Below are 27,988 nucleotides of genomic sequence, written 5' to 3'. Positions count from 1 at the left end.
TGCATTATTGCGCGAGAGCATAGAAACGCGATGTACCTGAACGATTGCTCGGCTCGCGAGATATAGTACTTCAGTGGGGTTTCCGCAAAGTCGTCGGGCCGCTGAGGGTTGGAACCAGCGTATCTGAATAAATGCAGCAGTAGAGAAGGGTCAAGCGGGCTGTTATGCTAGTAGGCAGGCGCGTCCTGGGTGTATGCTGGTATTGCATCGACAACAATGATGGAAACGATTGAGAGCCGATGCTTGCCGGCCGCATCCCGAGGTCTCATTTCTCTGGACTGAACGAGGCCGATATTGCAATGTAACGACTGTTAGTATAGACTGGTAGCGCCATCAATTGGATGAGCATCATGTCCTTACCTTTACGATATGCTTGAAACATCTGAAGAAAAGTAGTGTAGTGGCACGTGACGCTGAGAGGTGGAAAATCGGCACGAAGTCGGTGCCTCCACATCCCGCGTTTCCGATGCCAATACCGATTTTGATCCTTTCCATCTCTTCAGCCTCAGTATTGGCATGGCAGTCATACATCTGGTATGCATGTGAAAGTCATCTCGCCATTCTTCCTCCTTCAAGCGACCTCGGGATGCAGGATCTCGTCGCGTATCGTCGTGACGCATAGACACACGAGATTCGGCGTTGTTTCCCGCCAATCTCGTCACGGTTGCACCAGAACAACGGAGACGCCGCGTAGGAGGATCCATCGAAGGAACACGATGGCAAGTGTGTCATGTCGCGAATCCGAGGATCCTGCACCGATACATATACATAGCATTGTTGTTGACCTTGCCGATTAGTCGGGATCCCAGCACAAGAGATGAGACACAATCCTGCGCCGATCGATTGCGATTAGCGCGACACCCAAAGAAGAACGACGAGATGAATCAGCGAGTCATCTGGCGTCGGAGGCTAACGATTGGCCCGGAAATTTCACCCTGGCCGTGTTTGAAGATCTGTGGCGGCCGTCCCTGTGTGCAGGATTAAACTGGTGATGATATCAATGGCCAGTGCTCTTTGCGAAGGATTCAAGGTTCCGCAGGGGAATGCGCAATCCAGCCAATCTTTGCGCTTGCTGCAAAACCTCGAATGATCGCGGCTGCCTACTTGCGAGTACCTCAGCCTCGAACCTGCGTTCCTCGTGCTCGGCAGACGGCAGATATTGACATGTCACTCCTGGTACCCTTGTACATATACTGGAGTCAGGGGCGATGAGGCGTAACAGCCCCGAAAAGTCCATACTGCCACGGGACGCGGGATGGAAGTGTCGAAGCAAAGTAGGGCCTCACTTTCTATCCTTTTGGAAGAACAATTACAGCAAGAGGTAACGGGGTGGTGTATGGAAGCCGGGTACCGCACACATGGACGGTCTAAAAGCAACACCAGCGCTCACCGCCGTGGAACCTTCTCTCGCACGCCGCACGCGCAGCCCGTGGCGCGATCCCTCAGGCCAGAAATCCGGCGTCCAGAAAGCGTTTCTCCCAGCGGTACCCCTGCGTAAGGTTTGGGCGAGGACCTGTCAAATGCAAGCATCCGCTAATCGCAGTTCGCTTATCATCTAGCGTTGAGCCTCCAACACGTCTCCACCTGCGTTAGTCTTGCGTGGACGGCATGAACCCAGCTTGGCAACGGCCCTGAATCGTCAACCGTAGCCTCGTGGGAGAAGGCGGCAGACGGTATCCTGTCAGGTCATTAGGGCTTGCGTTCCCGCCCTGCGGCGTGGGTCGTTCGCCAACCTTATAGTTTCTGCATCTTCCAAAGCAGCGCCGGCGCTGGCGTTCCACTTTACTCAGGTACGACGTTCTTCACGATGTCGACATGGGAGCAGATGTACACCGATATGGTGCTGCATGCACCGGATCCAGATGAGGAGCTGCCCTTGTCGAATCGCAGGGCGACGATGTTCGGCACTACGCTCACTTTCTTGGTACGATGTCGTGATACTTCTCGATGCACCATCCGCTAACCTCACAGATAGATCATAGCATGGTTCGCAGTTTTCTTCCGTCTGTATGTCCGCATCAGAGTCGTCAAGGAATTGGGCTGGGATGATGCATTTGTGTTCCTTGCTCAGGTACGTTCACCGTTGACAGCTTTTACGTGTTTGACATGAAGCTAACTCAATCTAGTCGTTGAACACGGCAGCCACTGTCGTAATGTGTCTTTGTAGGTGGTTTACCATGCTTGTGGTATGATCTCGACTAATATGAGTAGCTGTCAAGCAGGGACTGGGTGAGCACATGTTGTACATTGGCTACAACCGTCTAGTAGAATATCTGAGGGTATGCTTATTCCTCAACTGGATGGTGCCACTTGCTAACCAATCCAGCTGTACTACTTTGAAATGGCCATATACGTCACCAACTGCGGCGTCATCAAGATTGCTCTCTTGCTCCAGTACCTCCGCATCTTCAAGGCTGGACTCATGCGATGGATCTGCATTGGCCTCCTCGTCGCTGTGACTCTTTGGGGTATCGCCTTTTCGATCACCGCATGGTTTCCATGCTTTCCAGTGCGCGGGTACTGGGACCGAACTGTATCTGCGAATTGCTACGGCTTCGGACTCGGAGACCTTGACAGCTTCATCGCTACGTACAAAGCGCAAGCGGCCACCAACATGTTGTTCGATATCTCCATCTTCATTGCGCCAATGGTGTTGTTCCGAACACCAAACCTGCGATCCAAGAACGTGTTCGCAATGGCGGGCGTGTTCACCTTTGGAGCTGTGTAAGTCGTTCATGGCACCCCGCCCAAGCATTCCATGCTAACATAATCACAGCGTTGTCGGAACATCAGTCTGGCGACTCCACGGCATCGTCGAAACCAAAGGCGCAACCTATCCCTACGTCGACTACACCTGGTGGTCACCAACTCTCATCATCCTCACCTGCCTCGAAATCGACCTCGCCATCATCTGCGCCTCCATGCCCATTTTCTGGCCCATCATCGAGAAGTCGCTCAGCGCCATCTTCGTCAGCTACGAAGTCCAGGTTGTGGAGGAGCGCGTCGACGACTACGGTCTTACCTACGAGCTGGAGCACATGAAGGGAGACGACAGGCCATGCAGCATAAAGAGCAGCGGGACGAGCACACAAGAGTTGACGAATGATGATGAGGAGTCACATCCGAGGAGACCACAGTTCACGGTGGGCTTTGATCCGCTGAGTGAGGAGCAAAGAAACAATGGGTTGAGTACGAATGTTCAGTCGACAGCTCAGCCGAAATGGCAGCTCTAGATGGTCATGCATATACATCTCAAAACCAATAAAAACACATGCAAACAATCACGTAGTCGCAACACGCATACTGATCGTAATAGCAATGGGACTGACACTATCTTCTCAGCAAAACCTTCCTCTACTCACACCAACACCCACGCATCACAACCCTACGTCATCCCAACTCCCCTTCGGCCCGCCATCCACTTCACCTCACCTCCCGCACACCTATGCACTTGCCCCAAGGAACCTCCCTGCGACTACCACCTCACCCCACAGCCTTGAAACACAAAACCACCGAAGACATCTCTTCGGCCTCATGTGTACGTACAGTATTACCACCTTGTCCACCCCACGCAGCTGTTACGGCCGAACAAAGGTAACACTACTGTCATTGAATCGCAAAGCGCGATGTCAATGTCACAAAGTACCACCGGGCACAGCGACACTAGTCGCGCGTCTAGATCCGTCTGTGTCGCACGCTACATCCCGATGTAACTAATCTGGGCAATCCATCTCCGTGGGGGCGCTGCTGTGATAGCTGCGCCAGCACGCCAGGCACAGTGCAGTCAAAAAATTCTCCGGGCCTTTAGTGGAGTGCAGGTTGATTGCGCGCAGTTGTGCATGAGTAGAACGTGGTCATGTGGGTGATGGGATTACGGGGGCTGGGGGCTGGATTGTCGGGGATGTGATGCGTGTTGCATGTGAGGCTGAAGGTCCGAAAAGATGGCCATGGATAAGAGTAGTGCGTTGCGTGCGACGGGAGGGGAAGGGTGGAAGGTGGGAAAGTATGGCGGTAAGCTGGGAATTGCGCTTCGGGGAGGTGAAGTCGGTCCGATCGGAGGTTTATCGATAATGAGATGTTGATGGATGGACGATCTGGTGTGACGCGCAGAGCTTCAGCTGAGATGGAGAGGTGGGTGGGGAGAAGGTGTGGCGAGATTTTTGGGTGTTGGAGAGAATGGTGTCGGGAATAGTGAGAGGGTGCATAGGTGCATTGTGATGGTGTGCAAGATTTGCCGAATTATACTTCTTTTTATGTTGTTGAACTCGCCATCGTCTACGGTTATTGGCCTTTCGCTATTTGTAGTCTTCAGTGTCGCAGCCTTCAAGTCCAAAAATCTCTGGATTTTGAATCATCTGTTTCCCGTCTCATTTCCCGGAAGGTCTACCCACGCGTTCGAAAACTCTCCACAACATGAGCGTGTACTTCGAAGATCTCTACGGCTCCATTATCCTCAAAGTTATTGGCTGAACATTCCCCTGGACCTACGCTGATCTTCACATGAAGAACTCATCCACTTTCAAAATCACCACCACACATTACCCCGAAACCCAAACGTCGACGTTAGAGCAGGTTGCCTTAGGCGAGCACTTTCTGGTGCGATATTCATGTCCAGGACCAGTCAAACGTTAGTGCATTGCGCCGTTGAGAAGCTAGTGGTTAAATGGGTGTGTAGTGGTTTGAAGAGACGATGGTTTTAGCTTTCGTTGCTTTTACCACGTGCAGCCCTGAACTTGCTTTTTGCTGATCTTGATGTGCATCACCCGCACTCCCGGCAAATGTAAAATGGCGAAGCTTATTTGCCGTATGGCGTGTTGTGGCGTACACACCTCAGGTAGCTCTAGCCTCTAGGCCAGCTGGCGTGTTCCCGTCGAGAGGGATGCGCGCGGGGGTGTCAGGTAGTAGTGGCATGCGTACTGCATCATGAGGCGTCCTGTCGCGTTCTCGCGCCAATGAGTTAATGAGTTATTAAAACGACATCGAGGTGAGGCGAGTGTGTTAGTATAGTAGTGCTTGCTGTTATGGCCGACGCGTCCACAGAGGCACGTCAGCCTAGGCAAACACAGAACACCCGAGAGCTTACATCAACGTTAGGCTACCTACTTTGCATGTCTTTATCTCAATGTAGTCTGTAAACCTGTTTAGCATTTTGTCTGTATGAGGTGGCGTTGTTAGATGTTTTGACGAAACACGTGGAAGACGCGTCTTAGCGCGACCGGACAGTAAGCGGGGATCACCACTCCTAACGTCTTCTTTCCACATCGCGACGCGTCGCCAATGTCATGACGCCACCCGCGAACGCGAACGAACGAGTTGTCATAGCCGAATCTGGGGACGTATTGCTTACCCTACGCAACCCGGGTGCACCCTTCGCTGTTTGGGACCATGAAGCCGAAGATGACGATGCAGCCGAAAACTCTGTCATCAAAGAAGAGGGTAAGGAAGATGAGGATGCAGACCAAGACCTGAAGGTAGAAGGCCCGCCACAGAAGAAGAGAAGGATGGCAGAAAGATCGAGGCAGGAGCCAGAAATTCAAGACGATTTGGGCGATGATGCGGAACGCTCTTGTTTTGTGTATCAGGTCTCGTCCCAACACCTGATCACAGCTTCGCCAAAGTTCAAAAGCGAGATTATGTCTTGGAGCGAAAACCACAAAGCAGACGATGGGTTTTACCACATGGACACCGCAGACTGGGACCCAGAAGCATTCGCTATACTTTTGAACATGCTTCATCTCCGCTTCCGCCAAGTACCCAAGATGCTGAGTCTGGAGCTGCTTGCCAAAGTCGCCAAGCTTGTGGACTATTACCAATGCTGGGAAGCGTTCGACCTGATCGCGGACGTATGGGTTAGGAACACTCGGACAATTTACCCAATATCAGACGCGTATAGTCGCGAGTTAATCCTGTGGATGTTCGTGGCCTGGGTGTTCAAAGTGGACACGATATTTGGCAGTACCACCAAGCTGACACTGCAACTAAATGACCGGCCAAACATCCGCGACATGGAGTTGGGCATTCCACCTGGCATTCTTCGTACGTATGCGTCCTTGTTCTTTGAAGATCATCAACTAACTTGAGCAGGAGCTTTAGAATCCCGACGCATAGAGATTATTGCGAAGATGATAGAAGCGTGCTATAAATGGGTTGACATTTATTGCGGTGAAGACACGTGTAGAACCCCATATGAGGCGCCTTCCCCCTTTGAGTGTAGCTCTGTGTTACTTGGTGCGCTTATGAAGCAAATGAAGACCCTGGGCATTATGTCTCCACGACCGGTCGCGCCATTTGACGGCTTAAGCGTCAACGGCCTGCGCAAGAAGATGGACGGGATGAAGACACCGAGGTGGTTTACACACCGTGACGCTACATCTCCACACAGCTGTACCCTCGATACGACGGTGTGTAACGAAGTTCTTAAGATTTCACTCCGAGTTCCTGGGCTTAAGCGAAGCGACTTCGTGGATCGCGATGAGGTTGAGACGGAGTAGACGCTCGATCACAACAACGATCTGAATATCTGGGTGTGCTCACTACGTTCACACGGGACCTCTTACCGACATCAGTGGTTGCCACAACTTATGTCGCATTCTTCGAAAAATATATTAGGGTAGGAGCCTACATCATCCTCTAATCTGTGCGGTTATCAAGTTATGGTAATATGTATACCGCAGGCTGTGGCACCACTATCAGCCATGGAAGTCGAGCTGTAGTCAACCAAGTTAGTGTAGTCAATACAACAATCGATACTTTCACAAGTATACTGTTTGCATCCCCAAGTTTATCTCGTCCATTGTTAGGTTGCGCACCGTATCAGCTGGAGTACATACCGCGATCATATCAAAATCGTACATGATTCTCTCGAGAAGAACATGTTATGGTGTGTTGTAGGTAATCCAAAAGAATATGGCTGTTGGATTGCGCATTGTTCACCCGCGCCCGAGGTTCTTTTTATGAACCTACCTGGAGAGTCAAGACAAGCATCTGCATCCCATACTTGACTTCTAACGCCCTCGTCGTAGCTATGATAGTATCTATATTGACACGAGATGCGCGGTCGGCACTTACCTCAGTGTGGGTAGAGACTAACTAAACCGTGGGATCGGTGTCACGATTGACGTCGCTATGGCTAGTCTTAGAGACTCTCGCGGGCTGGTATTTTCTTTGAGCTGTGAACTTTGGAGTTAACAGACAAGTTTAAGGTCGTGTCTGGAACCCAAAACAGCAATATATCAACACGACACGTCTTCACTTTCACTTTCACTTTCCCTTCGGCGCCACAACGGAGCTCGGCGTGTCTCGCTCCGCCTAAGCGATAACCAATATTCGTCCTCTCTTCTTGTCCTCCATCACCGCACACTACCCGAAGATGGCGACTGAGGAGCCCTCGTCCGCTGATAGGGTGCTTACCCCCAGGTATGTTTCACATCGTGCATCACAAAACATTACTGATCCTCGCATAGCGTCGCAACAGTCTCGGACACCACAATCGTCAAAGTTGGTGCTGAGGGCAAGAAGTACAACCTACACATCGACCTTCTCAAACATCACTCCGGCTACTTTCGTGGAGCACTTTCGGGCGCATTCAAGGAGACGGATGACGGAGTCGTTACTCTCATCGATATTGATACCGACGCGTTCGACGTCTTTGTTGACTGGATATACACCGGCGTTGTCGCTCCGATAGAGTTCCCAGCTAAGACCGTCAATCACATTGGTCCCAAGTTTCGGTCGTATATTTTGGCAGATCGACTACTGGCTCCAGGACTCAAATCGGCTATCATGGACCTCTTCGTCTGCTATCAAGGAGCCGGTCCGCTAAAAATACCCGGTTGTCACGGTATTATCTACTGCTATGCACATCTGCCCGAGAGCGACCCCTTGATTCGGCTGGTCGTGGACTTGTGGTGTTTCAAAGAAACTATGAGCTCCATGAACGATGAGGTTGTAGCTTTGCTACCCCAGCTGCCCAAGGACTTTCTTGTTCGTTATCTGGTCAGGATGAGAGATTTCAAGGCAGGAGCAGCATCGACCACATCTTTGAAGCGTGAAGATTACAACTAGGGTGCTAGGACTGGGCAGGCCGAAGCTTCATACGTTCAAGTTGTAGCATCATTCACGTGTGTCTAGCTTCAGATACTCAAGCGTTATCTGAATGAACGATATTGCCTCCAATCAACATATTACGTGTAGGTTAGAACTGAAGTTAGTATTTTAGTGCATCTAACCGTACTTTGCGATCTCTGACCAGGTAAATGACATTGAAGAGTAAAACGAGCGGTGATAGGAAGCATCCTAGGTGAGAGAGCAGGATGGCCCTCACCTTACACAGTTCACTGCCCATCTTGCTATAAGTAGTAGGAAGCTTTGTAGATCTTCCTCCTACCTCTTCTCACCTACACCACGTTCTCCTCTAACTGTTCTTCTTGATCCTTGCAGAGTGTAGGCAACATCAGCGTCCATCCATATCAGCAAAGGACAAAGGCACTTCACATCCAAGGCGGAATCATGAAGAAAGTTGAAGCACCTCGCGCAAGGTAAGTGACTGACCGTGGAAATCGCAAAGAAGTATGTTAATCATTTGACATAGCGCCGTTGCCGCATCAGAGACCGTCGTTGTCATAGCCGGAGATGAGGGAAAGCGGTACACTCTACACAAGCGGCTTTTGAGGCACTATTCCGGATATTTCCGTCGGGTATTCGTCCACGGGGTCAAAGAGCATCGCATGCACAACGCGACAGTTGAAGGCTTCGATGTCTTCGTTGATTGGATATATGAGACAAGACTGCGCCCTTCTGTCGACATGCATGGCGATGAGATGAACTGCATGCTCAAGGCCTACCTGGTGGCGGCAGAACTGTCAGTTGGACCACTGAAGAAGGCAGTGATGAACAGGATGTTTGATGATCTCTCAAAAGGAGGCAGTGTCAGGGCTTGGGCTGTCCAATGGATGTTTGAGTCTTTGCCAAACAACGACCCCTTCCTTCAGCTCATCGTAGACGCATTCTGCATCAACGATGGTGTGAAAAATATGGACGTGGAGGAGTTCGCGATGATCGACGACCTGCCGAAGCAGTATCTGTGTCGTATACTCCGAAAGCAGCACCAGCTGAGCGAGCTACCAGACAAGAACCGAGTTCTTGCACGCGAAGACTACAGCATGGTGGTCTGCCTGTAGTACACGGTTCCAGGGAAAGCTTGGCTTATTCGCAAGCTGGAAAGACGGCTGAAAGGAAGCATGACAACAAGGCAGGCTTGCAATTGATCCCAACCTTGGAAGTCTTTGACGTGAGGAGGGAAAGGCGAGAGCTAGGTGACTTTGGATGGTCCCTTCGGCAGAACAAAAGACATCACTATCTAAGAAGGCTCGGTTTTCTCAAAAAGAATGAATTTCATGTTTCAAACTCGTACTGGTGAAAGGCGTTGACAATGCCATGACTGAGTGGAACAAAGGTGTCGGTCGTGAGTCTGACGCAGCTTTGCAGCTGGCCCGTGCTTACATAAGTGAGGCTCCGCTGCCTTGTTAGCGTCGCGCTACGAGCTTCCCCAGCGCCATTCGTCATTTCGTATGAGCAACATTACCTTCACCTCTGTCAGCTGCCTTTCAGCCTACACACTCTCCACCAGTCATTTACACGTCGTCGCAATCTGTGATTGATCTTATCGCAGCAAAAAGGAAATTCCACCGCCCAACGGTCGCAATCTAATTACCATTCACGCCCCCGGAACATTCACGTTAGCCCGGTAAGTCATGGACGGCCCGTTAAATGCTCTCATTTACTGACGTGGCTCCTAGACTTTCAACTACACCCAAATCACCATGTCCGACGCCGAGGTTATCGAACAGAAGCGCGAGGAGGATGAGCGCCTCGATACCGCCGAAGACCCCAACGAAGAGGTACGATACCATCCACCACAACGCGCGCGTTAGACTTGTCCAGGATAGCGGGCTGCTGTCGCGCATACAAGTTCCGAAATAGAAGAGCATGCTGACAGTGCAATGTAGGAAGAGATCTCAGCAATGAGGCGACGCGTACAAGAGATGGAGGAGGAAGCCCAGAAGCTGCGCCAAATGCAGAGCGAGACGGACCTAGAACGCCACGAGATGCGCGAGAGCAAAGAAGACGTCGACGCGCGCAGTGTCTTTGTCGGCAACGTCGACTACGGCGCTTCCCCCGAAGAGATCCAGGCCCACTTCCAGAGCATCGGAAGCATTAACCGTGTGACCATATTGCTCGACAAGTTCACAGGTCATCCCAAAGGGTCAGTACTAAGAGGAGGTTTTCCTTGAACGATTTGCGCATTTCCAAGTTTTTTATTTGCTTTCATGCATCAACCAGTATGCGCGCGCGTACAGTCGCGTACATGTTGTTGGGGTCACAGTTGGGCGAAAATATCTTTCGCTACCTGGCAAGAGTTTGGCAGAAAGATCGGAACGCTAATGAGCGTATGCAGGTATGCGTATGTGGAGTTCACAGAACCGCATCTGGTCAATGAGGCTTTGGTCCTTGACAACAGCCAGTTCCGCAGCCGGAATCTAAAGGTATGAGAACAGCACAATCGGCATTTGATACGCGACCGGTAGCTAACAAAAATCTAGGTCGTCCCCAAGCGAACGAACCTCCCCGGTATGACACGAGGCGGGCGCGGCGGCCGAGGCGGTCCTCGAGGCGGATACGGCGGACGCGGCTCACCATACGGCGGCCGTGGTGGCTACGGCGGCGGCTACGGCGGCGGCGGCGGCGCTCCACGAGGAGGCGGTTACCGTGGTGGATACCGTGGCGGAAGAGGCGGATCGGCATACCGCCCATACTAAGGGTGTGACACGACAACACCGGCACGCGTCATACCACCAGACTTAGGTCGCCGTTTCTGTATTGCTATATTGGGGTTCTCGAGGCAAGGGTGGAACAAAGGACACAAAGGACACAAAATTGGATTGGGAGTCGCGGTGACTATCTGTAAGATCCGAGGCTTGTACTATTAGGACGATTGTTGGACACATGTCGTGAGGATGCGGCGAAAGGGCTGCAGGACTTCTTATCAACCGGGTTTTCTGAGGGACCGGATGGGTTTAATATATGTTTCTTTGCTTCGCTGTATGCTGTTCTTCTTTGCGTGTGGAACCCATAATATCGAGTATCTTTACCGCGACCATGGTTTTGAACGATGCAGCACATGAGCATTGATTCACAAGACGACAAACATGAACCAATCGTGTATATTACTCCATGCGCGATATGCCAGGAGACTGAGAAGAAAGCCAGGTATCATAGCCACATGCGGCTTTTCTCCCACCATCTAAGCACCCATACAATGCTTGGGAACCTCGCCCAAACGCCAGGATCCGTATCTCATCAAAAGGACGTTTCCATACTAAGCGCGCCTCAGCCAAAAAGCCAAGAAGCCAAGGCAAAGAAAGAAAGAAAATGCAAGTGCACATCCACCTCGTCTGGGCAGTGTCCGCCGCGGCTGAGTGGAAGACAGCTTGACCGCTGCATAACTGCCCGTCGAGGCCTGACCATACCATCCCATACCCAACCCACATAACGGCCCTCACGAACCGTTAGTCACATATAACCAAAAGGTATCTTCACCCCACGGTACACCACCTCTCCCCCCATCTCATCCCCGACAATGTGTAGCTCTTCCCTTGGCGCTCTGACAACGTACTACGGCGCCGGGTTCTCCTTGACGATCTGCTTGACCTTACGCTCATACGCCGCCTTGTCCTTTTTGAACAGGTTGAACGCGTCGGCTTGTGCTGGGCTCTCTGGGTTGGGTTCATCGAGGAGTGATTGGATGCCCAGCAGGATCTCTTTGATGTTGATGGCGGGCTTCCAGCCTTCTTCTTCGTTGAGGATGGAGAGGCAGACGGTGCCGGAGGGGTAGACGTTTGGGTGGAAGAGGGGTGGGACGAATTTGCCTGTGAGCGGATTAGTTAGCTGTTAGGCAGATGGGTTTGGGAGTTTGGCGCAGGAGGAATGGACATGGGCTGGGAGGTGTGGGGACGTACACTTCGGTGGCTTTGTAGGGTATTCATCTGGGAACGCGACTTCGAGCTTGAACAGACCGCCTTCCCATATCGTCTTTTCTTTGCCTGGTATGCCGCATTCCCATCGCTTTAGGTCCATCATGCCGTTGGAGCCGCGCATGGGCTTTGCGAAGAAGCCGAAGGGGTGGTCTCGTCGCCATGACTTTCTGGCTGCTGCGTTAGCGGAGATCACACGTGTGAAGGAGTAGGAGCGCGTACCTCTCTTCCGAGAGCCTGTTGACGCAAAGAGACATGGTGTCGGTGTAGGTGCAAGGCTGGCCGTTGCGCCTCTAGCTTGTCCTCTGGATTTCGGTGCTGAGATACCGGCAGAGCGTGCGGTAAAGATAGCGAGAAAACTGCAAAGACGGCGTCTTATATATCGCGAGCTTGAGCGTGTGGCGTCGCGCTTGTCAACGTGCTACGATTACGGTAAAGGTGAGGATTGCAGACGGTAAGAGGACCAAGTGAAGTCGAGTTACGGTTGCACGTGACCTGACAACAATTATCGGGCGCCGCAGCGTTGGGATTTGGGGCTAGATCCCGTCGCGCGAAGGTGGAAGGTGCGATGCGCGATCTGCCCCGCGCTAGGGCTTGGCGCCGGTGCCTGCCCCGCTTATGTGATCCAATGCGTATGCGCGGGCCGAGGCTGACATGGCATGTGTCTGGTCTAGGTAGCTACGATCTTCTTTACCTGTTCCTATCGTACCTCCTTGGACCCTATAGAAGCTTTACCTGTATCTCGCAGTGAGACTGCATTACACTAAGATGGCGGACACAGCCGCAAAGAAGGAAGAGCAGCAACCCGCCAAACCCACACCCACCACGACTGCCCCTCCCCCCGCCGAAGTAGCCTCCGACCCCGAAGAAGACGACCTCTCGGACCTCGACGATGTCCTCGACGAATTCGCAAACACGAAGCTCGACGCCAAAGCCCCCACCGCCTCGTCAATAGAAGCAGCCTACCCCAAGACCAGCGATGCGCCGTCGTCATCCGGGCCCGGCAGGCCAGCCTCAGACATCTCCCCCGCGGAACTCATGATGGAAGACCAGGATGCGTTTCAGAAGCAGCTGCAGAAGGAGATGGAGCAGTTGCTTGGTCAGGGCGACTTCCAGAAACAGTTCGACGAGATTATGAAGGAGATGAGTGCGGAGATGGGGGGCGCGAATCCGTTGGAAGATCCTGCGCTTGGGCATGAACATGTGCATGCGCATGCGGGTGAGGGGGCGGGCGAGGCGAAGGAAAAAACGGCGTCTGGTCCGTCTGAGAAGGCGACTGCTGCAAAAGCAGAGAAGACGTTCCAGGAAACCATCAAGAAGACTATGGAGCGCATGCAATCCTCCTCTGATACCGCAACCTCAGCCGCCGCATCCTCGTCTCAAGACGATATCCTCGCGCAGATGCTCGCGTCTATGGAATCTGGTGGTTTCGGTGGTGCGGGCGAAGGTGGCGACGAGGACTTCAGCAAAGTGCTCATGGGCATGATGGAGCAGCTTACCAACAAGGATATCCTGTACGAGCCGATGAAGGAGCTAGACGACAAGTTCCCGGCGTGGATGGACAAGAACAAGGAGAAGTGTGAGAAGGATGATTTGAAGAGGTATGAGGAGCAGCAGACGCTGGTTAGGGAGATTGTGGGCAGGTTTGAGAGGAAAGGATACAGTGACGACAACGCGCAGGATAGGGAGTATATTGTTGAGAGGATGCAGAAGGTATGTGATTGTTTCTTGAAGCGTGATGCGACAGGTGCTAATAATTATGTAGATGCAAGCCGCTGGCTCTCCACCGCCCGATCTGGTGGGTGACATGAATGCTGCGCAGGAGGCGCTTCAGGATATGGATCAGGGCTGCCCGACTCAGTGATCTCCTTGCGCGATAACTCGTCTGCTTCATTCTTCCCAGATACCCAATGTACATATGATGCCTTCCCCCAAGCAATCTGTTATACTGAGATGCCAAATTCCCGTCTTACAACATGTGTAGAGTCCCTATGATGTCACTACCAGGTCACCTTCTTTGGGGCGATCCCTGGCTAATCTCGAGAGTCTCCGATTTCGAATGGTTTTTCAGCAATCCATCATGTCCATATCCATCGCGTCCCCTCCGAACGCGTCTTGCGCGCGTTGTGGTTGCTGCTGATCGTGCGCCGCTGTCGCGCACTCCATGAATATCGAGTCATAGTCATCATCATCGCTGCCGTAATGCTGTGACCGCGCATCCGATTCTTGCTCCATTGACGCGATCAATTGCTGTAGCTCGTACTCCTCTTGTGCGGCGACGTAGTCGGCTTCGGTCATCTCGGGATCAGATTGAGGCGCGTAAGTTGGGAGTACAGGTAATGGCGCGTCGTCCATGGTCTCCTCATCGATGTCGTCATTCTCTTGGGGTGCTTGACGCGCTTTTTCCGCTTCCCAGCGCTTCCGTTCAGATACGAAGTCTAGTTGTTGGATCTGCGTCATCAATTAGCATTGCTAGTCGCGTCTGTGTACGATTGCATCACGTACTTGTTCGCCTCGCGACTCCCACTTCTTGTCGTCCCGATTGTTCTGTACGCGCTTGAAGAACATGTCCCTCCTGCGCTTCGTCGTGGCGTCGCGCGTCTGCATCACCGGATTGGCCTTGAACGCGCGTTGTGGCATCGCCGACTTCTCCTTGAGAGGCGACGACATGGTGAAATCGAAGGTTCGTGGGGCTGCATTTGCGGAGCGCTCGGATAGTGGTGATGATCGCGGTGGCGTGTATGCGGAGTAGTGCGGCATTTGGTGTGAGAAGAAGGATGTCGTGAGCATCATTGTGTGGTGATGTAATTCAGTGGTGATAGTATGGATTTAGATCGCGTGGTAGTGCGGGGTGGATACTGAGATGTGATGGATTTTGGGTGGATGAAGTTGGGAGGGAAGGTGATGATGCGGGCGCGAAATGATGGGCAGTCGCGCTCGCGCGATGGTAGGTGCGTATCGATAAGTCACGTGCATCCCTTGATTGCAGACAGCCCTTCTTGGACGGTCTGTCCCTTCTTCCATGCCGTCAACCACACTGCAAGTTCTTCATTCTGACTGAATGACTATCGCTTCCGACTATATTCGTCCTTTTGGCCTTTGCATCTTCCAACCCTTAGCTACTAACCCGGATCGACGCGCTACATGCCGCAGATGTGGAGGTACTGGATTTGGCGGCTGCAATGTCGCGACACGGACAGTCTTCGAGCTTGAAGCAGCTGCACCGCCTCGATGAGAGTTTCCATACAGGACGAGCAGGATTTTCAGCTCACATCCTGCTTCTGAGCTTCGGTCAGCGATGATTTGAAGATACTCGCAGAGCCGTTTGGTCCAATCAGGATCGTGTCGGTATGCCTTCTGAAGCGCTTCGGTCTCGATTATTACGAAGGCTGTCGGTAATTTGGAAAAGAGGAGGCAGACAAGATCGACCCATTCGCGCTCCGTATGAGTAGCGTGAATCTTTGAGAGGTTCAACTGCTCAGCACAGCTGCTGACCAGATCACCTGAGTGTTGAAGTACCTGGAAAATGATGCCTTTGAACAGCTCCTCGATGGTTTGCGCGTCTGAAGACGTGCGGCCCGAAGGCAAACACCAGAAGACGCGCCGACTTCCGAGCCTCATATTCTGGATAACATTCGTTGCCAATTCTTTCGCTTGCTTTTGCGCACGAATGCCGACTTGAACGACGAGAAGCGACGATCCCTTCCCAAAAGCCCAGTCCAAGACAGTCTTGCGTACTCTCTGTTCATTAGGGCTAGGCAAGCTTGGTGTCGTATCCCGACGCACGAGCGATCGCACTTTGAGCAGGGCTGTCTCGGGCAATACCTTCGGTTCGAAGAATTGCATCACTCCGTTGAACTCGATACGATATACTGTCTTGCTTATACTGCAGACGTCGTTGCCTATCCGCTCCGTAATGCTTTTGTGCGAAGTTGCGACCTGTAGCAGTTGGGTAATGTGGGCTGCAAACTTCTTCTGTCCTTCCATCACGCCCGCCAGCTTCGCATCAAGCTCTCGAAGCTGCGCATGTTGCAGCATCGCTAGGGTATGGACGTCGCGGATCTCGGCTCGAGCGCCAGCGCTGGCAAGGTCGTCCACCGCTTTCGAACACTCCTGGATATGGTTCACCAGCTCTTGATAGCCAAGCTCGAACGGTGTCTTGATAGCAGAACAGATGCGACCCAAAGGGCTTTTCTTGTACCAGCGCACGCAGAGGCGGAGAAAGAGAATGATGTATGTGAACAGCCGTGAAAGCGCAGCTTCCATGTACTGAGTTTGATACAGCTCCGCACTCAGATCCATGCGTGGCAACACGTCACCAATAGAGATGAGGGCTTGCGATAGCTTTTCGAAGAGGGTCGCTCGGTTGATCACCCCCTTTCGATATCAGTACACTACAAGCGATAGGGCAAGCTTGAACAAGGTACAACCTACGATCAGAACGAACTTCATGGCACCCCACACCAGAGCCACGTACTCAGGGTGATGCTGCGCCAGAGTATCCATGATTTTGCCATAGTACATAATGCGAGCAGACAGCCTCTCGAGCGACTGTCTCATCTCTGCATGCTTGTCCTGCTTGCTCTTGTCTTCGTAATCTTTCTTGGCATTCTCCACCACGCTGAAGACATCCTTTATGGACGCTTGGAACTTGTGAGGGACTGAACCGTCGAGGGAAATGTCCAGCTCGTTCTTGAGGTGTTCGATGGCAGCCCGATACGCTTCCGCCGCGATGTTTCGGTTCCTACGGCTTTTAGCCTTCTCTGCACTTCTTCTGATTGGCTGATAATACTTACTCCTGACCCGCAACTGGTGTGTACCAGGACGAATGTGGGTCGCGCACCACTATAACAGACATGTTGACTATGCGATAGTTGTCCAATCTAGCATGCAAAGCTGCCAAATTGTTGCGGATCTAGCAATGCGGGCGATCGCCAACCTTCCATTAAGGCAACTTGTTGGAAAGCGGGCTGTGCATGAAGGCTGAGGCTGTGCCGAGGAAAGACTGCACGCTGCGTACACGTCGACACGCGCGGTCCTCGCACACCAGCCTCTTCTCCCGCACAAAGACGCATCTTCCAATCCACACCGCAAATGTCATCTTTGGATCAGATAGCAAGTCGCCATCTCCTTCACTCGCCAACTTTACTCTACCTCATTGAGTCGCCCAAAGACGTTGTCGACGAAACCGTCGTATAGGACTGGTGTTCGCGCCCACACCGCTATTTCCCGCTCGTCTTGCACGGAAACTCACCCTTCCGTAACGAAAGCCTGGTTCAAAATCGTGGAACACGCAGTGCCGCCCAAATTCGCGAGTCCCTCATTTAGATTTGGATCCAGATTGACTTGACAGTTTCCATCTTACCACCAGCAACCACACAACCGCCAACATTGCGTGGACAAATACCCCGACGAACACCAGAACCTCGTCGGATTGCTGATCCTCAGCCTGCCGACTCTTCAAATAAAAAAAACGTAAACAGGCATTTCCACAATGATGACCACAAGCTTTTCACCGGGTGTCCTCGTGGGTATGGGACGAACAAGAGCCCAGCCTGGGTCCATCAAGGCGGCAAAAGCTCCACATGATGATACTTACGAGGTGGATACTGCGCAACCAAAGTTTGGTGAGCAGGCAGGGATCAAGCAGACAGGATCACTGTACAACCTTCGGAGGGACCACGGCACCCCTACCCCACCACGTTGGACAGGCATACCGGCAGGCTTGGGGGAAACGCCCCCAGCGGATTCCAGGAGGAGGAAAGCATTGCCACGCGTAAATCTCAAGCGGGATCATGAGACTCTCAACCTTCCGCCCAACAGTTCCGAGAACCTCCCTCCGTTTTTTCGATCTTCAAACCCAGTAACCGAAAGGCCCCAGAATGGCCGTCCGAGGTTTGAGCCTCCAACCCCATCCGGCGAGATCTTCAACGCAGCTGCGCAAACAGCTGAAAACAACAAGCAGCTCGAGCAACAACGCAAGCATCGTAAAGACTATCTCAACGATGTATGGACACGACCTCACGAGCCGCCGGTCCAGCCAAACCGACCTGGAACTGCCGAGGGAACCGCGTCCCCATCATCCCACATGATGACACCTGTTGGGATGAAGACACCTGCGATAATACAGCCGCAACAAGCTATGGCTTTTCAGCCGCAAGGTGCGTCTTCCCAGATTCCTATGGCAAACCTGACCCAGGCACGAGCACAAACGCTGCAAGCAATGACGAATGGACAAATGAGGGGTATTATGCCTCCAGGCGGCCAGCAGATTGATAGACCCAAAACAACTGGGCCCGCCACACCCGCGCAGATGAAGGCTATGCGCAACTTCGGCAGCCAGCAGACGACAACTGCCCATGCGCCGTCAGAAAGCGCTCGGACACAACCTGTTGACAAGTTTGATCATCGGTCTCCAGCAATCGCGAATGAATGGACGTTTTGCTCAGGGCACAGATTTACTCGCGGAGAACTGAAGTACACGATCTCAGAAGACCGCACAACAGACGCTTTCAAGCGCCGTAAAGTGCATTTCATAGCTTTGGGGCAGCCTAGTATTCGAGCCGCTACAGTCGAGGCGCCTCGTATGCGTGAAGCGCGGATGGCAGCTTTGGAACAGAGTGGGAAGCTACGACGCGTCTACGACGACGACTCGGAAGAAGAGGAAGAAGATGAGAGCGATGGAGGAAGGACGACCGTTGGGTGGGAACCGCTTCCGAACTCAAGACCAGATTAGTGGGCATGCGAAAAGGCCAGCCCAGCTACACCAGACCGCACTGAGTGGCACTTCCGCCACCCATGGAACAAGATCTAGTGTTTCAATGTTCTATGAAAAGTGAGAAAGAGAGATGGCGCGCAATTGAAGATTCAAGGTAGTATCACTAGGCTCGTCTGCGGGGGTGCGAAGGATGGGTAAAACAGGCATAGCCCAAGAGGAATTGAAGATAGCATTGTCAGCTTGCAGTACTATCTCAAATTGCTCCAGTTGCTACATAACACTGCATCTCGCAAGCGTGGGCGATGTTACTGTGAACAGTACATACAGGTCCTTGGTTCATGTGCAGCACAACCTAGAAAGCTAGACATGGCGTATTCGTATCGTAAGCCCTTCGAAACTCTTCGTCGCGCGAATAATGAAACCTGGGGGCCTACTTGTGATTGCATGTGCATGTGGCTTGACGACCTCGGTTGGCTTGACCCAGATGGGTTTAGCCCTCAGATAAGCCACCTTCGACCGGTGAAGGTTTGATGTATATCTAACAATACAATACGGAGTCTCTAACTTCCGCGAAGCGGCCCTGCAAGGTGTAATTTTCGCGAAGCAACAGCCCGCATACCCCTAATTCCTTATAATAGCCCTCTTATAATTTATTATAGCCTGTTGCTGCTGCTAGAGGGGGTATAACACGCCTCTTTTTAGCTGTGCGCAGCTCTATCTTTAGTCTTAGCCGCTTCAACAGAGAAGCGGGCTTACTTACACCCGTTAGCTACCTATTCACCTGCGCGGCTTGGCCTATCACCTGGCATATCGATCTCAGCTGCGCTCATCCTCTTTCTCACATCGAAAAAAAGTGACTTTATCCATATTATATTCGATATCGGCCTATGACATATGGCAGCCCATCCCCAGAGAAAGCGCCCATGGAGTCCCAATGGAGCTCCAGGAGCCAGTACCTCTAATTCCACGCAGCAGCCACCCAAGATTGATGCTTCCAAGCGTCTACGCCTGTCGGAGGAGGAATTAGTCGCGCGACGACTTCTTATACATTGCGTAACCTGCTCACATACACGAAAGCATCATGAGAGCCACCCCTCAAGATCATACTATCTCGACACTCCAGTTATGATCGCATCTGATCATCAAGCCAGAGCTTTACACGGTCAAAACCGACTGCGAGATGTGGACTACTACTTGGAAGAACGCCCCGGGTTCAGTATTGTCATCTTCATCGATTACGACTGCGAAGCTTACCACGATAACCTCAAAAACGCATTCACACAAATTCCCATACCTTCGATGCCTGAGGATATAGGAATCGACATGAAGCCATATTTTCGAGTTCTCCAGCAAGATGGACCGATAGCAAATGCGACTTCTGAGCGGCTACAGTTATCGGAAAACCTTGAGGAAGCTCTGCACACGCTGCAAGACCAGAACGCAGACATAATGGATGAGTGGGATTTCGACGAGGATCTCGATCACCCGTATCCGAAATTGGATCAATTCAAACATGTCTTTGTCGGACCTCGTGCACAAATACTAGAGACACAACAACAACGAGAGGATCTCAGGGTGTTGTCTGATTACATAACCGAGCGTTTGGCTTTGGATTACGGGGAGCTGGAACAGCTGTCGGATGCGGGATTGGTAAGCCGGAAACATTGGCTGATGCTTTTCCGACCAGATGATACAGTGGTCACGATGTTTGAAAGCCAGTACCGTGCCTTCAGTGTAAAATCGTGCTTTCTACTCAGTCCAAACACAATCGAAATGGATTGCTGGTCCTGGGAGTATGATGGCAACTTCTTCCAAAAACACGCTACAATGCACATCAAATGGCCATCTAGCTCAGACCAGGTAAAGATCAAGGACCTTTCAGTGTATCCTATTCGTTACGCAGAAGACGGGGTTGTATCTAATTTGCGAGTACGCGGTAATACTTTCTGGAGTTGCCGACGGCGGAGATACGTAAATTACCAAACGCCTCTGCTAGGCCTTGGGTCGCAGCTTGTAAGATCTAAATCTTGGTGAAAAAGAGCTCTGCTTACACAGCCAGGCTAATTTGCGGTATATGGTCGATGCGGAAGCTTACAAGCTGATGCATGGCCGCGATGATGACCCGACATCCCAAAGCGGACTCAGCAGTGAGGAGTTGAAGAAAGACGAACCCCCAGGTGGTGCCTTCACATTGATGCTGCCGGCAACAATGAAGGGGTACGGCTTTCACAACAAGAAGTGGAGTCCGGTCATCGAATCTCTTAGTCATACGAATGCTGATATTCAACACAGATACATTACTTGTGGAACACATTCAAGATATCAAATGGAACAGCGGTGTCTTCGATAATCGACTAGTCCTTGAGGAAGGCAAGAAGGACCTGGTAAAAGCATTGGTTACAGTTCACATTGAGAAAAGCAGCGATATCAAGACCGATTTCATGGACGGAAAGGGTGAAGGGCTCATCATGTTGCTTCACGGCGGGCCAGGAACTGGCAAGACTCTCACAGCAGAAAGCATCGCAGAGCTTGTTCATCGTCCCTTGTATAGGGTGACTTGTGGCGATATTGGGACAGATGCCGAAAGCGTGGAGAAATACCTCGAATCGGCCCTGTTCATCGGCAATACCTGGGATTGTGTCGTCCTACTGGATGAAGCAGATGTGTTTCTCGAGGAGAGAACAAAGATGGATCTTCAACGCAACGCGCTGGTCTCCGTGTTCCTGCGCGTCCTAGAGTACTACGATGGTATCTTGATCTTGACGACAAACCGCATCGGTACCTTCGATGAAGCGTTCAAGTCTCGCATACAGCTTGCGCTCCACTACCCGCCGCTGAACAGAGATGGCCGTTGGGAAGTCTGGAGGAACTTTGTCAAGTCATTGTCGGAGGCTGGTGAGAACATCAACACCGAAGAAATAACCAACAAGCTCGATATCCTCGCCCGACACAAACTGAACGGTCGCCAGATTAGGAACACGATCAATACAGCTCGCCAACTGGCGCGGTACAAAAAAGACTCATTGCGCTACGCGCACGTGGACCAGGCAGTCCGGGTTGTCAACGAGTTTGAGAAGTACGTGACCGACGTACACGGTCATGATGATGAGGAATATGCGCGAGATCAAGGCTTGAGAAACGATGATGCTTTGCAGGTAGACTGATCAATGTTTCCCGTTCAATAGTCTTTCTTTTTTGGGTAATCTCGGTGTTTCCTATCCCTACCTAGATAGTTACCTCAGTAGCACATTCTTTGTAAGCCGACAAACCGCAAGCCCAATGACTTCGCTGATACTAAAGTACTTATGTCACAATGTCGTTGGTCTCTCAGGTGCTGCAGTCGCAAGTTCTGCTGGGTAGCGAACGCAAGTTGCAGCCCGCGACCTCGCGGATGACTTTGCCAAGGCGCTAACATCGAGACGCCGAAATAGCTTCGTCATTTGACGTTGTCGTTGTCCTGCCCTCCGCCCAGCACTCTTCCATCATCAGCCTTCCATCCGCAAATCGTTGTCTGAAAGTCTTACATCGCGCACAAGCGCGTATCTGCATATGCCAGCCGCTTACGTTACAAATAGCCACAGCTAGCACGCTGTAGATTCGCCAGATTCGCCACATCTGCAGCCGAGTGAGATTAGCCCTCGTTAGAGGCCGATCTCGCCTGTCATTGGAGTGCACTTTGAGGGACCGAGATTGCAGATTGTCCATACACACTTCTAGATGCCCTAGGGCAAATCTAGATGCAATGGGAATGCGGAACACGCAGGTGGCCAGTGAGAAGGTACCAGAGTGCATTAGCGCACTCAGGTGCGAAAAGCTACGCTAGCTCCCTGCCGACCCGCAAGTCCTATGGCCGCCTGTGTTGAGTCGGCTCGTCTCGCGTGGCGATATGCAAACTTTCACTTCATACCTCACGATGTCTGATGTTTGTTGAATGCAAGTATTTACTGTTTCTCTCTACTGTTGCAACGGCGAAGCATGGAGCCTGAGAAAGCTAGTGGACGCCTCCCACCTTTCGTGATTTAGTCGCTCGTACTACGCATCATGGGTCAACATTTGGACAGCCGCGATGAGACCAAAACGGACCGCTATGGGATGAGGAGAGAGCGCGATGTGCTGCTCCTCTACGGCGCGGCGTTTCGCAATATTCCTCATGTCGACAATCTGGAAAACCATGTACCCCGCTTATCCCCAGATTCGACTCTGACAGCCTTGTGTCAACTTACAGCTATCCGGATGGGGGCCCAGCGGTCCATGATATCGCTTCTCGACGATGAACGGCAACACATACTTGCGGAGGCGACTTGTGACTTACCGTTGCGGCCAGAAGCACCAGGGGACGCTCCGAACAGCTGTTGGCTTGGGAACGTAAGCATCCCGCGGAGCTGGGGCATATGTGAAAAGGTCCTGGAACTGAACCGAAATGAGAACCCAGTCTTTATCATCAACGACCTCACGAAGAATAAGGGGACATGCTTTCGAGACGATGTCCAAGGGAATTCTGATATGCGCTTCTACGCCAGCGTCGCGTTGATGTCTCCCAACGGCGCAATAGTCGGATCGCTATGCATCTTCGACAACAAGGTTCGAGACGGTCTTTCCGAAGAAGAACTTTCTTTGTTAAGGGACCTGGGTTCTACGGTCATGAGCTATCTGAACACATATACGATCAGAGATCAGTACAGGCGAGGAGAAAGGTTCACTCGGGGGCTTGTCTCCTTTGCAGAAGGCGCATCTGTTCTGTCTCCTTTCGAGGGAGATGTGCGGCACGATTCGACAGCAGTCGTTCAGACACCGTCAGATTACTCTTCCGCGGCGTCCAAAACGGATTTGGACGGAGCGAAGGATACGCGAGATAACGTCGGAACGAAGCAGACTATGTCTGTTCAATCACCATCAGCAATGGCCAAGACGAGTCGTGCCAGATCCAATAGACATCGGTCGATCGGTACACTTCGTAAGGACTATCTCTCCAAGCTTCACACGGGATACGCACTGACTCGATGCAATAAATCTAGAAGACTCTATTCTACCCACTGACTCGAAGTCGATGTTCTCGCGTGCTGCAAATGTGTTGATGAGCTCAAGCGATCTGGACGGAGTGCTAATCCTAGATGCGAGCGTTGCGGCAAGCGGGGGACAGCGCCGCGGCAACAGCGCCTCAAGAAGCGATACTGACGCCCCCTCCGAGTCGTATAGATCTAGATCTTCAAGCGATGAGGCAAGCTCCAACAGTACCGAAGGTTATGCCCGCGGCACTTCTTCGTCAAGTTCCAAAATGTGTCAGCTACTTGGAGTAGCAACGCCGAGCGACAAGGAGTCGGAATACGGGACTTTGCTGGAGCCTGACCTTTCCCGCTTATTTCACGAATATCCACATGGCAAGATCTTTACCTTCAACGCTGAAGGCTGCTCCTTATCCTCGAGCGAGGAATCGATTTCGAGCCCCAAGGTTGCTGAACATCTGACACCTGCCCCGCCATCGAAACGCAAGTCCAACGACCGACCGCAGCGGGGATCGGCTGCTATCCAGGCGATGTTTCCCAAAGCACGCAGTATCGCTTTTATTCCCTTTTGGGACTTTGAAAGGGCTAGATGGTTTGCCGGCTGTCTGTGCTGGAGTAATGATCCATACAGGCTACTGTCCGCATCTGTGGACATGGCATATTTCAAGATTTTCAGTCACTCGATCATGAGAGAGCTCTCACGACTAGACGCCGCGGCGTTGGATCAGGTGAGTAAGCACTTAAGCTAACGACTTTGCAAGAGCTGAGAGATTATCACAGGCCAAATCGACATTCATCTCGTCCATTTCACATGAGTTACGTTCGCCCCTGCACGGAATACTTGGTACACTAGAGTTCATCAAAGACACGCCGTTGGACTCATTCCAGACGAGTATGATGAACTCTTTGCACGCTTGCGGTACGACGCTCCTTGATACCATCAACCACGTCATGGACTACGCCAAAATCAGCGAAGAAATGAAGATAGTTTCCTCGAAGAAACTGAAAAACGAGAATACAATACGGCTATCTTCCAAGCCAGTGAAGAGCCGGCGAAGAAAGGTTTCCGCATTTGATCTTGGAATCGCAACCGAAGAGGTCGTAGAAGCAGTGTTCTCTGGGTCATCATACATTCCAGCCACCTCCAAGCTCATGGAAGCACCTATATCGCCTACAGATGAACACGCAATCTCGTTTCCTCCGCGCAGAGCACGTTTTGTCGTTTTCGATTTGGCTTACGATGATGATTGGGTCTTTTCATTTCCAATTGGATCGTGGAGAAGAATCGTGATGAATTTGTTTGGCAACGCTGTCAAGTATACTGAAACGGGGTACATTCATGTTTCCTTGAGATCCAACAAGCGAGCTGAAAATGCCGATGCGCCTGCAGCGATCACACTCACCATTACAGATACTGGCTCGGGCATGAGTTCTAGTTTTCTCGCGAACCGCCTCTTCCAGCCATTCTCCCAGGAGAATCCCCACGCACCGGGTACAGGCCTGGGTATGAGTATCGTGCGTCAGATAATCGACACGAACGGCGGCAAGGTTGAAGTTAGCAGTGACCCAAAAACTGGCACTAAACTCATTGTCAAACTTGCCCTTAATAAACCAGATATACCTGGTGCAATGACGACTGAACGAGCGCAGTTTCTGTCTTATCTACCAAGGTTAGAAGGTCGGAGGATATGCATTCTTCGCAAGAAGATAGAAAGACCAACCGAAGACGCCACTGTCTCCAAAACGGACGAAGGTCTGTTACGCTTCACCAACGCACTGGTTTATACTTTGGAGACGCATCTCAAGATGGAAGTGGTGAAGACGCACGAGTGGGAAGGTCATGACGCCGACATGGTCATCTGCCCGGAGTTGTCCTTTGACTACCTCGCCACCATCCGGAAACGGAGGCCCAACGGCCAGCGCGCCCCAGTGACCATCTTTGTGGGGATGGATGCACTCGAAGCAGCGACTTTGCGCTCCGATGTCCGCGTTACCAATCGTGAGTCGGTAGTTGAGATCATCACGCAACCGTGTGGACCTTACAAGCTCGCATGGGTTCTCAACCGATGCCTGGATCGTTTTGAACATCCCGCCGAAAACCTACAACCTGCCGGAGTCTCTAGTCCACTGCCACAGCCTCGACAACAATCACACCCCTCTACACCAACCAAGTCGATGCAGAATTCCATTGAGTCTCTCAGCTTGACGTCACCTGAAGCAGTCGCTCCTTCTACCGCTGGATCCACAAGTGTGCAGCATTCGGTTACGTCGCCTCAGGAAGAGGATCCTGTGATATCGCACACCCTCATCGTCGACGACAACATGCTGAACCGACGACTGCTCGTCGCGTTCATGAAGAAACACGGCCTTCCATTCGAACAAGCGTCGAACGGACAAGAAGCACTGCATAAGTACCAGGAAGGTGCGCGCAAATATGACGTTATATTGATGGATATGTCTATGCCGGTCATGGACGGTATGAGCGCTACACGTGCGATTCGTGAATACGAGCGGAGTAACAATCTGCCACGGTGTTCCATCGTCGCACTTACTGGCTTAGCATCTTCGAGTGCCAAGTTGGAGGCATGGAGTTCGGGGATTGATCACTTCATGACGAAGCCGGTTAACTTCAAGGCGCTTGGAGAGCTTCTCAGGAGCGATGAGGCGCGGAGAAACGCAAGAGCGGGTAATGAGGAAAACGCACGGGCAGATTGATGGGCCTTCTGATGACGGGCCTAAGATTTGACCATAGCACTATAGCTCAAAAGCGACAGCCGTTTCCGAGAAGATGCCGACAGACTAGAAGTCTCTTTGGACGTTAGGTCAACCGCCAGCATCCGCAGATCGCAAAGATCCAGTACATAGTGCAAAATGCACAAAGACACATAAACAGCCACCTATCCTTCTTCCTCCACCGTCACAGTGAACTCCGGCTCCTCCAACCCATACAGCACCTTTCCATCCAAAACCCAATTGAACAAACAAGCTCCACATCCGGACAGCGCGCCAAAAGGATTGATCTCCACCAACTGCACACTCCCATCTTGCTGCAGTGCAACATCATAACTAAACCCATACCTCAGCAGCAACCCCATGATCTCCTCACTCAACTCTTTCTCTGCGTACGACACAATGTCTTCCAACACCTTCTTCGCCCCCACATCAACCAACTCAACAGTCCGCTCCAAGTCAAACCCCCACGGCGCTTCAAACCCCATCGGCCACCTATACTGGCTAATTGCACTAACCTCAAACTCCGCCGCGATGGCCTCTCGTCCGGTCTTCGCAGCCGGCGGCGCAACGAACACACGAAACTCCTTTCCGGCATCCATACCCTCATCCCACGGATTCAACACGAGTTTAATCTCCATCTCCCTCCCGTCCTTCCTCGCGTCTTCAAACTCGCGTGTCAGACAGCCGTACGCGCGCATACTAGAACAGATCTTTGTGATGACGTCTTCGCAGGTTGAGCTAGGGAGCTTGCCTCCCATGGGCGAGTCTTTGGGCGACATCTGATCAAGGCGGATGAACCATTGCCGCTTTCCATCTAAGAGGCCAGCGAGTTTCTTGCCGGATTTAGTGCATTGCAGTGTTTCGACGACGTCGTTGAGGAGGGAGGTGTGGATGCGGGATGTGGATACCCAGGCGCTGTGGCAGCGTAGTAGGTCTTCGTAGAGGAAACTAGGGAGGAGGATTTCGTGGTATTCGGACAGGTTTTGGGAGGAGGCGATTAAGGGGTGCCAGAGTGTGTAGCCGTAGGGTGTCCAGGGTGGTGTTTCGTGCGTGAAGTGCGGGTTGCATGGGACGATGGGGGTTATTTCTGAGAGGTGGTGGTGGGCGGTGCTGAAGCGTTGGGAGCGGGATGATGGGTTAGAGGAGTCGGTGTTGGCGGCTATGGCCGCTGTGTCGGTTGCGACGAGGGAGTAGGGGATTTTGCGGAGGTGCATTTTGGGAGTTATTGGTTGGTTTCTGGGAAGCGGAGTGTGATGTGGAGGGGAAACTGTAGATGATTTGATGGATTGAGAACGCCGTATCGACGAGTCTTATACTGCAGGTGTGCATTGCTGATGTTGGGCGTGGAAGTAGCGTACCGTGGTTACAATGGAGTCACGACATCCGCGTTTGGAATATGAAGGGCGTAACCACAATATGATCATGCCGCATCTTGCATTCTGCCCTTCCAAGGAAGAAACGAAGCTCGATTCGGGTATTCTTCATTATCAATCTATCTTGGA

General features: G+C 52.0%; 13 protein-coding genes across 13 annotated transcripts; 9 read left to right on the top strand and 4 right to left on the bottom strand.

The window, feature by feature from the left end:
• Window positions 1-1,807: 1,807 nt before the first annotated feature.
• J4E85_002876 (uncharacterized protein) lies at window positions 1,808-3,233 on the top strand (the record flags this gene model as incomplete). Its single annotated transcript, XM_051467149.1, has 6 exons — window positions 1,808-1,924; window positions 1,976-2,071; window positions 2,127-2,163; window positions 2,212-2,279; window positions 2,327-2,724; window positions 2,777-3,233. 6 exons carry the CDS (start codon window positions 1,808-1,810, stop codon window positions 3,231-3,233), a joined length of 1,173 nt encoding a protein of 390 aa, XP_051328308.1.
• Window positions 3,234-5,282: 2,049 nt separating this feature from the next.
• J4E85_002875 (uncharacterized protein) lies at window positions 5,283-6,080 on the top strand (the record flags this gene model as incomplete). The annotated part of the gene is made up of 1 exon (XM_051467148.1): window positions 5,283-6,080. One exon carries the CDS (start codon window positions 5,283-5,285, stop codon window positions 6,078-6,080), a length of 798 nt encoding a protein of 265 aa, XP_051328307.1.
• A 1,289-nt stretch (window positions 6,081-7,369) lies between these two features.
• Window positions 7,370-8,064, top strand: J4E85_002874 (uncharacterized protein; the record flags this gene model as incomplete). Its single annotated transcript, XM_051467147.1, has 2 exons — window positions 7,370-7,416; window positions 7,464-8,064. The coding sequence occupies 2 exons, from the start codon at window positions 7,370-7,372 to the stop codon at window positions 8,062-8,064; spliced, it is 648 nt and encodes a 215-aa protein (XP_051328306.1).
• Window positions 8,065-8,508: 444 nt separating this feature from the next.
• Window positions 8,509-9,179, top strand: J4E85_002873 (uncharacterized protein; the record flags this gene model as incomplete). Its single annotated transcript, XM_051467146.1, has 2 exons — window positions 8,509-8,537; window positions 8,591-9,179. 2 exons carry the CDS (start codon window positions 8,509-8,511, stop codon window positions 9,177-9,179), a joined length of 618 nt encoding a protein of 205 aa, XP_051328305.1.
• A 642-nt stretch (window positions 9,180-9,821) lies between these two features.
• Window positions 9,822-10,817, top strand: PAB2 (poly(A) binding protein Pab2; the record flags this gene model as incomplete). The annotated part of the gene is made up of 4 exons (XM_051467145.1): window positions 9,822-9,899; window positions 10,008-10,264; window positions 10,457-10,544; window positions 10,602-10,817. The coding sequence occupies 4 exons, from the start codon at window positions 9,822-9,824 to the stop codon at window positions 10,815-10,817; spliced, it is 639 nt and encodes a 212-aa protein (XP_051328304.1).
• Window positions 10,818-11,673: 856 nt separating this feature from the next.
• Window positions 11,674-12,289, bottom strand: HUS5 (SUMO conjugating enzyme Hus5; the record flags this gene model as incomplete). The annotated part of the gene is made up of 3 exons (XM_051467144.1): window positions 11,674-11,927; window positions 12,018-12,202; window positions 12,255-12,289. 3 exons carry the CDS (start codon window positions 12,287-12,289, stop codon window positions 11,674-11,676), a joined length of 474 nt encoding a protein of 157 aa, XP_051328303.1.
• Window positions 12,290-12,800: 511 nt separating this feature from the next.
• On the top strand, window positions 12,801-13,896 carry J4E85_002870 (uncharacterized protein; the record flags this gene model as incomplete). The annotated part of the gene is made up of 2 exons (XM_051467143.1): window positions 12,801-13,745; window positions 13,798-13,896. The coding sequence occupies 2 exons, from the start codon at window positions 12,801-12,803 to the stop codon at window positions 13,894-13,896; spliced, it is 1,044 nt and encodes a 347-aa protein (XP_051328302.1).
• Window positions 13,897-14,099: 203 nt separating this feature from the next.
• J4E85_002869 (uncharacterized protein) lies at window positions 14,100-14,702 on the bottom strand (the record flags this gene model as incomplete). Its single annotated transcript, XM_051467142.1, has 2 exons — window positions 14,100-14,483; window positions 14,538-14,702. 2 exons carry the CDS (start codon window positions 14,700-14,702, stop codon window positions 14,100-14,102), a joined length of 549 nt encoding a protein of 182 aa, XP_051328301.1.
• Window positions 14,703-15,154: 452 nt separating this feature from the next.
• On the bottom strand, window positions 15,155-16,890 carry J4E85_002868 (uncharacterized protein; the record flags this gene model as incomplete). Its single annotated transcript, XM_051467141.1, has 4 exons — window positions 15,155-15,172; window positions 15,231-16,409; window positions 16,467-16,776; window positions 16,829-16,890. 4 exons carry the CDS (start codon window positions 16,888-16,890, stop codon window positions 15,155-15,157), a joined length of 1,569 nt encoding a protein of 522 aa, XP_051328300.1.
• A 636-nt stretch (window positions 16,891-17,526) lies between these two features.
• On the top strand, window positions 17,527-18,768 carry J4E85_002867 (uncharacterized protein; the record flags this gene model as incomplete). The annotated part of the gene is made up of 1 exon (XM_051467140.1): window positions 17,527-18,768. One exon carries the CDS (start codon window positions 17,527-17,529, stop codon window positions 18,766-18,768), a length of 1,242 nt encoding a protein of 413 aa, XP_051328299.1.
• Window positions 18,769-19,875: 1,107 nt separating this feature from the next.
• Window positions 19,876-21,914, top strand: J4E85_002866 (uncharacterized protein; the record flags this gene model as incomplete). Its single annotated transcript, XM_051467139.1, has 3 exons — window positions 19,876-20,400; window positions 20,810-21,014; window positions 21,070-21,914. The coding sequence occupies 3 exons, from the start codon at window positions 19,876-19,878 to the stop codon at window positions 21,912-21,914; spliced, it is 1,575 nt and encodes a 524-aa protein (XP_051328298.1).
• Window positions 21,915-24,406: 2,492 nt separating this feature from the next.
• Window positions 24,407-26,468, top strand: J4E85_002865 (uncharacterized protein; the record flags this gene model as incomplete). Its single annotated transcript, XM_051467138.1, has 2 exons — window positions 24,407-24,481; window positions 24,534-26,468. The coding sequence occupies 2 exons, from the start codon at window positions 24,407-24,409 to the stop codon at window positions 26,466-26,468; spliced, it is 2,010 nt and encodes a 669-aa protein (XP_051328297.1).
• A 182-nt stretch (window positions 26,469-26,650) lies between these two features.
• J4E85_002864 (uncharacterized protein) lies at window positions 26,651-27,700 on the bottom strand (the record flags this gene model as incomplete). Its single annotated transcript, XM_051467137.1, has 1 exon — window positions 26,651-27,700. The coding sequence occupies one exon, from the start codon at window positions 27,698-27,700 to the stop codon at window positions 26,651-26,653; it is 1,050 nt and encodes a 349-aa protein (XP_051328296.1).
• Window positions 27,701-27,988: the final 288 nt, after the last annotated feature.

This window comes from Alternaria conjuncta (genome assembly GCF_024043145.1).
Source record: "Alternaria conjuncta strain BMP 0040 chromosome Unknown scaffold_4, whole genome shotgun sequence".
In the NCBI taxonomy this organism is placed as follows: domain Eukaryota; kingdom Fungi; phylum Ascomycota; class Dothideomycetes; order Pleosporales; family Pleosporaceae; genus Alternaria; species Alternaria conjuncta.
The sequence above is the reverse complement of the archived record's forward strand: the minus strand, read 5'-3'. Positions and strand labels throughout refer to the sequence as shown.